The sequence below is a fragment of the Guillardia theta genome (assembly GCF_000315625.1).
Source record: "Guillardia theta CCMP2712 unplaced genomic scaffold GUITHscaffold_49, whole genome shotgun sequence".
NCBI lineage: Eukaryota > Cryptophyceae > Pyrenomonadales > Geminigeraceae > Guillardia > Guillardia theta.
The window spans coordinates 330,761-341,518 of record NW_005434625.1 but is presented as its reverse complement, the minus strand read 5'-3'; the positions used below and the strand labels follow the sequence as shown (position 1 = coordinate 341,518).

At 55.6% G+C, this 10,758-nt stretch overlaps 1 protein-coding gene across 1 annotated transcript in view; it reads right to left on the bottom strand.

The window, feature by feature from the left end:
• The window catches only part of GUITHDRAFT_140850 (hypothetical protein), a gene marked incomplete at both ends in the record, with an annotated part of 10,718 nt that extends 1,943 nt beyond the window's left edge, over window positions 1-8,775 (bottom strand). The window contains 43 exons of the mRNA XM_005829919.1: window positions 86-133; window positions 182-256; window positions 305-340; window positions 571-654; window positions 702-795; window positions 1,002-1,114; window positions 1,179-1,256; window positions 1,431-1,475; window positions 1,668-1,756; window positions 2,004-2,114; window positions 2,431-2,570; window positions 2,714-2,781; window positions 2,962-3,075; window positions 3,591-3,641; window positions 3,687-3,743; window positions 3,889-3,933; window positions 4,101-4,166; window positions 4,226-4,270; window positions 4,579-4,614; window positions 4,875-4,904; window positions 5,054-5,096; window positions 5,314-5,344; window positions 5,396-5,435; window positions 5,549-5,602; window positions 5,648-5,684; window positions 5,734-5,786; window positions 5,836-5,899; window positions 6,031-6,063; window positions 6,639-6,668; window positions 6,715-6,750; window positions 6,795-6,832; window positions 7,035-7,091; window positions 7,139-7,186; window positions 7,235-7,309; window positions 7,348-7,440; window positions 7,493-7,610; window positions 7,652-7,743; window positions 8,099-8,160; window positions 8,223-8,267; window positions 8,443-8,491; window positions 8,542-8,597; window positions 8,648-8,710; window positions 8,760-8,775. Coding sequence (XP_005829976.1) covers window positions 86-133; window positions 182-256; window positions 305-340; window positions 571-654; window positions 702-795; window positions 1,002-1,114; window positions 1,179-1,256; window positions 1,431-1,475; window positions 1,668-1,756; window positions 2,004-2,114; window positions 2,431-2,570; window positions 2,714-2,781; window positions 2,962-3,075; window positions 3,591-3,641; window positions 3,687-3,743; window positions 3,889-3,933; window positions 4,101-4,166; window positions 4,226-4,270; window positions 4,579-4,614; window positions 4,875-4,904; window positions 5,054-5,096; window positions 5,314-5,344; window positions 5,396-5,435; window positions 5,549-5,602; window positions 5,648-5,684; window positions 5,734-5,786; window positions 5,836-5,899; window positions 6,031-6,063; window positions 6,639-6,668; window positions 6,715-6,750; window positions 6,795-6,832; window positions 7,035-7,091; window positions 7,139-7,186; window positions 7,235-7,309; window positions 7,348-7,440; window positions 7,493-7,610; window positions 7,652-7,743; window positions 8,099-8,160; window positions 8,223-8,267; window positions 8,443-8,491; window positions 8,542-8,597; window positions 8,648-8,710; window positions 8,760-8,775 — 2,658 coding nt within the window. The remainder of the gene's footprint in view (window positions 1-85; window positions 134-181; window positions 257-304; window positions 341-570; window positions 655-701; window positions 796-1,001; window positions 1,115-1,178; window positions 1,257-1,430; window positions 1,476-1,667; window positions 1,757-2,003; window positions 2,115-2,430; window positions 2,571-2,713; window positions 2,782-2,961; window positions 3,076-3,590; window positions 3,642-3,686; window positions 3,744-3,888; window positions 3,934-4,100; window positions 4,167-4,225; window positions 4,271-4,578; window positions 4,615-4,874; window positions 4,905-5,053; window positions 5,097-5,313; window positions 5,345-5,395; window positions 5,436-5,548; window positions 5,603-5,647; window positions 5,685-5,733; window positions 5,787-5,835; window positions 5,900-6,030; window positions 6,064-6,638; window positions 6,669-6,714; window positions 6,751-6,794; window positions 6,833-7,034; window positions 7,092-7,138; window positions 7,187-7,234; window positions 7,310-7,347; window positions 7,441-7,492; window positions 7,611-7,651; window positions 7,744-8,098; window positions 8,161-8,222; window positions 8,268-8,442; window positions 8,492-8,541; window positions 8,598-8,647; window positions 8,711-8,759) is intronic.
• Between the last annotated feature and the right edge of the window lie 1,983 nt (window positions 8,776-10,758).

The window sequence follows — 10,758 nt, the reverse complement described above, 5'->3', positions numbered from 1 at the left end:
AGGGAGGGAGGGAGGGAGGGAGAGAGCGGGGGGAAGGGGGATAGGAAGGGGAGGCGAGGGAGCATAAAGACAGCAAGTTTTCCACCTTGTCATATCCCTCCTGGTATTGCGTCTCGATCGTTCTCTTCATCTCCTGCAGCTGTTCAAGTTCAGCCCCTCGTTGTTCCCTTCCTCCCCTCACCCTCATCGCCATCGACTTGACTTCCTGCTCCGCTGCTCTGCTCGCCCTGACTGCCTCGTCCCGCTCCGTTCCGGCCTGCCCTCCAGGTGAGAAAGGAGGTCGAAAGCCCAGCTCTCTGCTCACCATGGAAGCTGCCAGCCTTAGACGGTCTGCCTCCATCTGCCGGGGCCAGAGCTAAGAAGGGCGAGGAGGAAAGGAGACCAGGAAAGTGGGGAAGGTAGGATGAAAAGCGATGATGGAGGAGGTAGATTGATAGGTGTAGAGCTCGAAGATGAGGACGAGGATGACGACGAGGACGGGAAGGAGGACAGGTAGGAGCAGGAGGAGAGGAGGAGGAGGGAGAAGGGGTTGCAGCAAGAGCTGAGGAGGAGGGAGGAGGGGCGAAGAACCTCGAGCTCCATGATCCTCTCGTTCAGCTTCTGGATGTTGGCCCAGGCTTTAAGGCCCCACTCGTGCTGTTCGGTGATCTTCTGCTGCAGGGCACTGACAAGAGCAGCTGTCCAGCAGGCGCTCAGCTGACCGAGGAGGAGAAGACGGAGGTGACGTCATCACCTTTGGCGTCGGGACTTCCATCGGGACTTCGCAGGTGCAGGACTTTGAAGCCCTCGGACTCGCTGCTTGTGTGTGAGGCGAACCGGGAGAGGAGGAGGGAGGAGGGAGGAGGGAGGAGGGAGGAGGGAGGAGGGAGGAGGGAGGGAGGGCAACAAGAGAGGATGACTTGCGGGGGTGGGGGGAAAAGGAGGGAGGGAAGATAAGGGAGGAGGAAGCAAGGGGAAAGGAGTGAAGGGGAAAGGATGGGGGATGTGAAGGAGGCAGGTACATGATCTTGTCATCGGGAGGAGACGACTGGCTTTCTTGAGGGCGAACGGCTGCCAAGGAGTGAGCACCTCTATGACACGTCATCATGTGATGGTACGTGTTGACAGCCCAGCGCTGTGGAGGTTCTGAGGAGAAAGAAAGAAGTCAAACTCAGAGGACGTTGTGGGACGAGGAGGACCTGTGAAAGCTGGGACATCCTGGCGTTTGACTCCTGGGCGATCTTTTCGTACCTTCCTGTGATGTTCTCGATCTGAGCCTGTACCACCGTCAGTGGAACTGCTCGTCCTCGTCCTCGTCTTAGTCCTCGCTCTCGTCCTCGTGCTCGTCCTTCTCCTTGCTACGACATCATCTTGTTTCAACATGCTATCTGCTTGTGCCTCTCCCTCTTCCACTTGTTTTCTTGTCTCAGAGCAACCAGGATGAAAACAACCTGAAGCGAGTCGCAGGCGTTGGAGAGAGTGGCGCATTGCTTCGACTGCAAACACGGGAACGAGTCAGAAAGCAGAGGGGGGGCAGAAGAAGAGCGAGGCGGGAGAAATGAGGAGGACGGAAGATAGAAGACGGAGGAGAGCAAGAGAAGAGAAAGGGACGAGGAGAGAGGGAGAGAGAGGAGGGGAGGACGATAGGTTCAGACGCTCAAAGATCTCGAGCAAGCAAGTCATCTCACCATCTCCTGTAGCTCGGTCTCCTTGTTTGCTAGCAAAATTTCTTTCTGGGCCAACTGCGCCAGGAGGTTCCTGACGATGGGGGTTGGAACTTTGAAGAAGGACAAGAACGACGAGGGGAGGAGAGGGGCTAGAAGGAAGCTAGGATGCGGCAGGAAGGAGGGAGAAAGGAGGGGGATAGGGAGGAGGGAGGAGGGAGGAGGGAGGAGGAGAGGAGGATAAGGAGGAGAGGATGGGAAGATGAGGGGCTGAAGAGAGGAGGGGAGAACCTGCGGCCCTCTCGCTCCTCGATCAACGTCTGGTTGACTTCAGCTGACTGTCAGCTCCTTCCCTCACACCGCAAACTTGCTCGCCTGAGTGCATCAGCTGCATCGTCCTCCTGAGCTCGAGCTGGATGCCTTCCGAGGCAGCTCTCTTGGAGAGGATACCGGACGTGTACACCCTCCTCCCTGCTGGCGGCTCAGTGGAGCAGAGGATAAAGGGGAAACTCGTACTATTTGAGGAGGAGGAGGAAGAGGAGGCGGAGGAGGAGGAAGGAGGGAGGAGGGAGGAGAGGGGAGGGAGGGGGGAGGGGGGAGGGGGGAGGATGATGATGATGAGGATATCGATGGAGTGGAGTGAATAGAAGAGCAAGGAGGTGGTTTTGAGGAGGAGGAGAGGAGAGATGCTGACAGGGCGGTAGAGAGCGGGAGGTTCGCTAGGGGGGAGCTGGCGATGCGGCAGGGGAGAGCGGAGAGGAGGAGGGCAGAGGGGGACAAGCTCTACCTAGCTCAGTAAGTCCCTCCTCATGACCGGTGGAGACGTCGGCCGTTGGGTCTTGGAGGATGTTGGAGGAGCTGATATTCTCCTCGCGGGAAGGGAGGTCGCTGTGGTCGATGGGGATGTGGGTGAGCCAGTCCTCGTTGCTGAGAAGCGTCAGAGAATGAGGAGGCGATGGGGAGACGGAGAGGAGAGGAAGAGGGCTGAGGAGGAGGAGGAGGAGGAGTTGGTGGTGGTGTAGGAGGAAGAGGAGGAGGTGATGGCGGAGGAGGAGTTAGAGGAGGAGAACCTGTCAACAAAGTCGAGGAGCAGAGCTCGAAGCTGACCGATACAGGAGACAAGCATCTCTCCTCTAACCTGTCATGAGCGGTCAGGCGGACTAATGAGGAGGAAGGAGACGCAAAGAGCAGGAGAACGAGAGAAACAGAGGAGAGATGAAAGAGGAAGGGGAGTGGGAGGAGAGACTGAGAGCAGAGGCGATGCGGAAGGAGGGTCGGTGGGTCAGGAGGAGAATGAGCAGTGAGGGGGAGGGGGAACCTTGGATGCTCGGAAAAGGGTGAGGAGGATCTGTGCTTGCTTGGGGGTGATTGCATGGCTCTCCTGCTTGTTCCCGCTGAGCGTCAGAGCCTGCAGCGAATCCTCAACCGCCTCCTGCGAGTGATGACGTCAGCACCAGGCGAGGGAAGGAGAGAGGAGGAGGAGAGAGGAGAGAGAAGAGAGAAGAGAGGAGGGAGGAGGGAGGAGGGAGGAGGGAGGAGGGAGGAGGGAGGAGGGAGGAGGAGGAACCAAAGGGTGTGAGGCATTGGGGAAAGGGGAGAGAAGAGGAAGAGGAAGAGGAAGAGGAAGAGGAAGAGGAAGAGGAAGAGGAAGAGGAAGAGGAAGAGGAAGAGGAGCTGCGGAACCTTTGTGATCGGTTCCTCCTGTTGGACAGTCGCTGCGATATCTTCGTGAGCTCAAACTGTTTCTCGTGCTTCTCTCCCTCCTCGTCCCTCACCAGCTGCGCTTGACAAGCTGCTAAGGAGCCAGATAGTGTCCATCTCAACCTGCCGAGCGATAAAATGAGAAGAGAACAAAAGGATGAAGAGGATGATGAGGATGAAGTTGGTGGTGGTGATGGTAGTGATGACGATGACGATGATGATGCATGGTAGGAGGCATGTTTTGACCTCAAGGGGATCAAGCTTCGACAGAGCGTCGAGATTGGCCATCTCCTCTCGCTGGAACTACAGTCAGCAAGCAAGCAGAGAGGAAGAGCAACTCACCTGCTTCAGCAGCGTGCTGGCTGCAGCTAGATCGGCCTCGCTTCTCAAGACTCGAGCCTGTCAGCCGCTGATCTCAGAAAGAGAAAGAAACTTTCCCTGCTGCTCTGCTGCTGCTGCTGCTCTTCCTTCTCCTCCTTGCCGTCCTGGTCTATGTCCAGTACTCCTCTGTCGTCCTTGTCCCGACCCTCGCCCTAGCTCTCACCTCAAGCCTCCCGCATCGCAACTCTGCCTGGCTCGCCTTCTCCTCCTACGTGCAGGATCAGCCAGAGGGACATGTCGCTGTACTCCCTTGCCAGCCACTCTTCCATCCTCGTGGACCCGGAGAGCCTGGAGGAGCCGTCAAGGGGGAAGGAGGCGGCTACCCCCCGACCTTCTCGCCCTTCCTGTCTCTGCAGCACGCCAGTCTCTAGGTACCTGCTCGTAGAGATCAGCCGCGTCCTGCTCCGCCTTGTTCTTTTCCTTCACAGCCTTGTCCATTGCCTTGAAACTTGTCAGGAACAGCAGGCGGAAACAGCAGGAGCTCGTGACGATGTTCTTACTTGTTTCGATAGAGTGTTGATATCATCCTGCATCAGACTTCGAACCTGCAGACGAGGTGTACATGAGAGTGAGAGGATGTGGACGAGGACAAGGACGGAGAGGAGGAGGAGGAGGAGAAAGTGGGGAGGGACAGGAGGAGGAGGAAGAGGGAGAGGGGGAGAGGGAGGGAGGGAGTCGGGGGCAGAGGGGAAGGGCAAGGCAAAGAAAAGCAAGGAGGAGTGTGCGGTGTGCCAGACTTGCTCAGCAGTAGCGCATCGCTGCTCTAGGGAGGAGATGATCACTCGGCTGTCGAGCTGGTTGTCCTGCAGCCGTTTGACCCACGCGCTCGGCAGGTTTACAGCCAGTAAGTCACCTGCAGGTCCTTCTGGGCCTTGAGAAGGGAAGTCTCCTAAGATAGCCGTAGTCAGATACACATCAGAGGAGGAGGGAGGAGAGGAGAGGAGGAGGGGAGGACAGGAGGAGGAGAGGAGAGGAGGAGGAGAGGAGGAGAGGAGGGAAGAGATGGGAGGGGAGAAGAGGAGAAGAGGAGGGGAGGAGGAGAGGAGAGGAAGAGGGGAAGTGCCTGTTTAGCAGACTTCTTCTTCATTTCGTTGAGCTGGTAGCAAGAGATTGTCAGAGGCAGAAGAGGAGATGAACGACACTAGTCACCTGGTTCCTTAGCCTGTCGATCTCTTTCACCTGCCCCACCTCGTCAGCTGTCGGGGAGGCAGGAGCATGTCAGAGCACGTGGAGCTCTTCTCTCTTCCTTGCGTTCTCGATTGCCAGCGAGTGAGTCCTCTGCGCCCGCACCCTGGTCAGCTGCTTCTCAGCATCGCCGACCCTCCCACCTGCACTATGTCCTTGTCTGCTCCAGCCTCTTCCGCCATCGCGCTGATCAACGGCATGAGGGAAGCGAGAGAGAGAGATGGGAGAGAGGGAGGGAGGGGAGGACGGAGAGCAGAAGGAAGCACGGATGGAAGGAGGAGGAGAATGACGCAGAGGAGCAGGGGGAGGGGAAGAAAGGAGAGATGGAGAGAGCAGTGAAATCAAGGAGAGGAACGAAAGGAGTTGAGGACGACAGAGAGTGGACGGGGTGCCGGAGGCACACCGTAAGCGCAGCATGGTGTCATGGATGTGCTCTAGTGGGTTCAGACTGTCAGCTCAGACGTGCTGCTGCTCTTCTGCTGGACCTGTGTGTGCGCCCGTTGCCTTCAGCTCCTCGTCCCGGCTCTGCCATGACTTCAGGGCTAGGATTGAAGGAAAGACAAGACAGGACGAGGACGATGACGATGACGATGACGAGGAGGAGCAGGAGGGAGAGAGCGAGCACGTAGAAGTTTTACCTGCAACTCCCTCTGCAGAAGTTCAATCTCAAGTTCGCGGGTTCTCAGCTCGTCCTGCCGTCATCTCAGCTCGTCAGCTGGGCAATCGTCGCTCTCCACCTTGAGCCGAGAGGCTTCTGAGCGAGCAATGCCGTATCTGTCAGGTCCACTAGTCAACGAAGGAAAGTCGGACACTCTTGTCCTACTTTCTTGCCATCACTGTCGTCTTCTCGTTGGCTGCCTCGATCTCTCTGTCCGCCTGCAGGACCAGCAGTGAGAAATCGACCGGCGCACAGGGACAGTCAGACCAGCTCGCGAACTTTAGCGGCAGCCTTGGAGGGCTCCAGGTTTGACACGTTGCTCTTGCTTGTCCTGCTCTACCATGAGGAGACGAGCTGCGACAGAACTTGCAAGAGGTGGAACAGCCAGGAGCAGGAGCAGGAGCAGGAGCAGGAGCAGGAGCAGGAGCAGGAGCAGGAGCAGGGAGCAGGAGTAACAGTTACCGCGCCGGAGCAACAGGCGTCGTTGTAGTTTTCCTGCGCTTCATGTCAGCCTTGGAGGAGGGAAAGAGCATTCTTAGACTTTGATGGGTTTGAAAGTTTGCCGGCTGCTAGAGCGGAGGTCAAGGAGGAGAGAAACTCGTAACATTCATCGACCTCTGATCGCGGGGCCTCCCTTGGGTTGTGACGCCTCTGCTAGCAGGTCAGTGCCGCTTCCTCGGCCTGCCTGTTGGCCACCTGGACGAGAAGGAGGGACGGAGCGAGAACGGGTCGACCCGATCCTAGTCGAGGTGTCTGCGCGATCGGGCGTCCTCTTGTCTCGCATCTCGACTTGGGTCGCAACAGTCAGGCGGCGGCAGTTTGACAAGCAAGAAAGCAACCTGTGTCGAGCCCCATCCACTCGGAGTCTTGCAGATCAGCAGTCAGTTTGAATCAACGGCAAAGTTTGACTAGACCTTCTTGCTCGTCAGAATCGACCCGAGCAACGACCGAACTGAAGAGAGAAGTTGTGACCAAAGGAGGATGAAGCTCAGGATGACGATATCGTAGATGGAGCAACAAGAGGAAAACAGGAGCAGCAAGGAGGTGATGATCATGCATGTGTGAAGTACCTTGCTCTGCTGTCTTTTGCATCTTCTTCTCTGAAACAACATGACAGTCAGCACACTCCTTGTTCGACAGCCTCACAGCTGCTGCCTGTCTGCTCCTTCAGGGACTGGCTCTCTGCAGCGGTTGTCAGGGACAAGGTTGACAAGCGAGTGAGTTACCGATCAAGTCCGATCTTCTCTCTCATCTTGGAAAGCTCCTGATGACTCAAGTAACCGGGCCGAGATGAGAAGGAAGGGAGAAAGGAGAGGGGAGGAGGGAGGAGGGAGACAGGAGGAAAGAAGGAGGAGGTGGAAGCAGGAGACGAACCTGTCTCGATGCCTCCAGTGCCTTCACGTACTGCCGAGTCACCACGGATTATACTCTCTCTCTTTGGCTTCCTTGCCGGCAGCATTTCTCACCTCAGTCAGCAGAGGGCGGGGAGTTGATATTGGAGATGCCATGTTGTCGTTGTTAAGCTGCAAAGCAACTTTTGACCTCGAGACTCTCAGCTGATCTCTCCCACCTGCACGCTGCTGCTGCCTTCAGGGATCATGCCGGACGTCTGGCGAGGCTGTAGGCTTGTCAGACGGGCCAGGCGCGTCAAGAGGTGGGAACTTACCATATAGTCCGGCTGCACCTTGCTGCCAAAGGCCGGGTACTGACCTGACTGAGAGATGTCGAACCTCGGCTGCACCTTGTGAGCACAAGAGAAGTCGAAGGGACAGGAGAGACCTGATACGGCAGAGAGTTCGCAAGGGGACGATCGAGAGCCGCACTTCTGCCGCTGCGTTCGGGCGGGAAGCTTCGTTGAATTTCAGGCACAGGCTGCATCGTTCGCGTCAGGGCGTCTGGCAAGGCATGATGCAAGGATGAGCACCAGCGAGGTAGAACTTTCCATGCCAGCCCGCTGCTCAGGCATCGAAGCTCTCATGATCTGATCTGCTGGGTTGTTGTATGACGGCAGAGAGCGAAGGCCGAGACTTTTTATCATGTCGCTGTAGAGAAGAGAGTCAGACTTGGATATGAAGAAACATACTATTTGCCGTTGCTCAAGCATCCTTCCTTTCTCAGACTCTGTTGTTTCGCTCCGAGCATCATCGTTGCCGACAAAATCTTGAGGCCGAACGCCTTGCACGCATCGATCAGTGAATGTATCTTCCGCACACAAACAGTACAACCATAGGGCATAGACATCATGTTTGAACCAGGAAGCACATTTCTTCCGTAAGAGCTGTCAGTTGTACTCAAGTTCTGTGGTGATTTGCTGCTAATTCCAATCATCGTTTAAAATGCAGTCCAAGTTCTGAATCGTTACTTGAAGGACAAGCTTGTCGGAGAAAACTTCGTCTGAGGAACAATCTGAGCACGATTTACATGACCCCACATTGACTGAACAAGTGCATACCGGAGAGATGTTCGCTTGAGGAGTCGACATCATCCCAACATCTGAACGAAGCACAACGGGTTAGGGGAGGCGTCCGACCTTGGAGGGAGAAGGAGAGTACTTGGAGCTGTCTGAGAGCTCAAGCTGGGAATGGAAGGAGCCTGAAAATGACATCACTTGCCGACTGTGAAGCTTTGAAACAAGATAGAAACAAGATAAATACCTGCGGACTTCCAGGTGGCGATTTTCTTGTCAAGCTGACATGAACCTGCGAGGAAAGGTGACGAGTTGGACATATCTCGAGCTCTGTACTATTTCTCCCGTCTGCCTCTGAACAGAAACGACAACACTCGATCCCTCGGGTCCAAGGAGCTTGTCAGTCACTGCCAAGGGAGCATTCATCGACTCAGTGTTGAGCTAACTTCCAGGAGCCCAGATGTCACCGGTCTCGATAGGCTGTTGATAGCACAGCCAGCCATCGATGGCCAAGAGCTGCGGCATCGTTGAGTTGCACAGTAAGAGCATGCTTCTGTCTCATCAACCTTGTCTCCAACGTAAAGCCTTCCGCACAAGGACGCAGGTTGTCCGGGGACCAGCGCTAAGTTTCCATGAGAGAACAGGGTACCAGGACATCACGATAAGGCTCACCTAATATGGTGAAGCCCTCGTCAGAGCTGTTCTTTGCAAAGTTGATTCCGATTCCATATCGCTCTGTAAGAAGCTCAGGCTGTCATCGAAAAGCTCAACAGCAATCCCTCACTGTTTTGTGACGACATGCTGTTCATCGTCGAGAAGTCAAGAGAAGTCAAGTGCTGCTGGGATTGAACCAGTCAAATGAAGCAGTACTGGTGCGAGAAGGGGAGCAAAAAAGAAGGTCACCTCAAGTCTTCAGATGCTTGCTAACTGCAACATCCCACGCGAGTCTGCCAACCAGCATGAGAAACCTGAAAGGATTTGAAGCACGTGCCCCCGATCACAGCAATCTGATTCACTCTAGACTCTAACGTCTCCGAGCGAATATCCGTGAGCGGTCATGCCTTGCAAGCTCATCCTTCTCATCAAAGACTCTCCCTACCTTCTCCTCTCGTCTATCCCGATGCCCCAGCACGAGAGTCAGTTCCCCATCTGAAGCCCCCCTCTTCTCCTCTGCATCTGCTGCGCTCCTCTGCCCTCGTCTTTCACTGCTTCCTCGCACAAAACATCTCTGCTCTCCTCCTCCTCCTCTCCTCCTGCAGCCTCCACTCCTTCCTCGCTCCCTCGCCCTGCCATCTCCCTGACCCCATGTGCTCGCGCCATCCCGCCCGATCCTCTATTCCCCTTAGCATATAGCCTGGTCCTAGGAATGTTTCCTATATCCTAGGACCAGTGTAACACTCGAATATATGGATCCTCTGAGGGCGACTCGGAACTTTGACTTCCTCGTACAAACTCAGGAAACTGTCCTAGGACCCGTCTCTAGAGTATGGTCTTAGTAAACTATGAAGCCTATTGACAAAAAAAAGAGGTCAAAAAAGTCCCCAAGCCGAGGATTTCCAGGACCCGTCATCCAGTCACCCCCCATTCTTGGCTGGTGAGGAATGCTCTAGGTGGGGTACATGCACAGGTGAAGGGTGGGGTGGTAAACTCCGGTCGATCCAATGATTGACGGCACTACCCCCTACCCACCTACCCTACCCCCCTGATCTTGACCCGCCCCTCTCTAAAAGCTAACTAGCCACTCGTTCTTGACTTGCGGAACAGATCCGGCCCGCCTCGTCGAGACTTTTTACTCATCAAATTTGATGTCCGTTGAAAGGAATAACGGTCGGCGACCCTTCCACTGTCATGTCGTCATGGGGTTGAGCGGCGGAATGGGGCTCGCGCCATTCTTGAGCGCCGTGCTCATGACCAGCATGCTGACCTCCTCCTCCTCCTCCTCCTCCTCCTCCCTTCCTCCAGCTTGCGACGCCGAGGGCATCCCAGCTTGCCCTTGGCTGTGGGTCAGAAGTGCGAGGGGATGGGGAGAGGTGGACGGGCTGTACAAGAGGTCGTTGACGAACAAAGATGGAGTTGAATGTTTGGACTCTTTCCTTTGGGTCTCTAAGTTGAAAGAAACCTCTATTTCTCGTCAGAACGGAACATGGATCATTCAGACCTCGGGGTCTCCGAGTTGTTATCTTGTGAACAGCAGTAGCAGCAGCCCCCTGCAGGTCGGGGGTAGCTGGAGCCTGTTGCCGAACTGTGACACCTCGTCGGACTCTACGTCTACAGAGAAGATCAGAGTATCCTGTGTCGCGACAGACAGTTCTTACTATTCTTTCGACACAAAACTGTTTGAAGTATGGTCGTTCGGATCGAATTTCTACGGAGAGCTGGCAAGGGCTGAGGGAGCAGGAACACAATCAGGACAGGCTGTTCCAGCACATGTACAGGTAGCGATATTTGTTTGAAGGGACCCGTTGCTTACCATGCAAACAGGAGTTGGAAGGGGATGTGCTACAGGTCTCGCTCGGGTGTCATCATGGAATGGCTAGGAAGGAAGCAACTACCAGCAAGCTCTGGACGTGGGGCTCGAACCTCTTCGGTCAGCTGGGACGGTCAGATCGCGTGGGTAGCATCTCTCCCAATGGGCAGGCTACAACCATTGGGTTTGACACTGTCACGCAAATGTCTGCTGGCGACAGCTTCTCGACCTTCGTCGCGCTAGAAGGGGGTCAAAAGCTTCTGTACAGCATGGGGTCGAATCGTTATGGACAGCTCGGCAGGAAGGATGGGTTTGG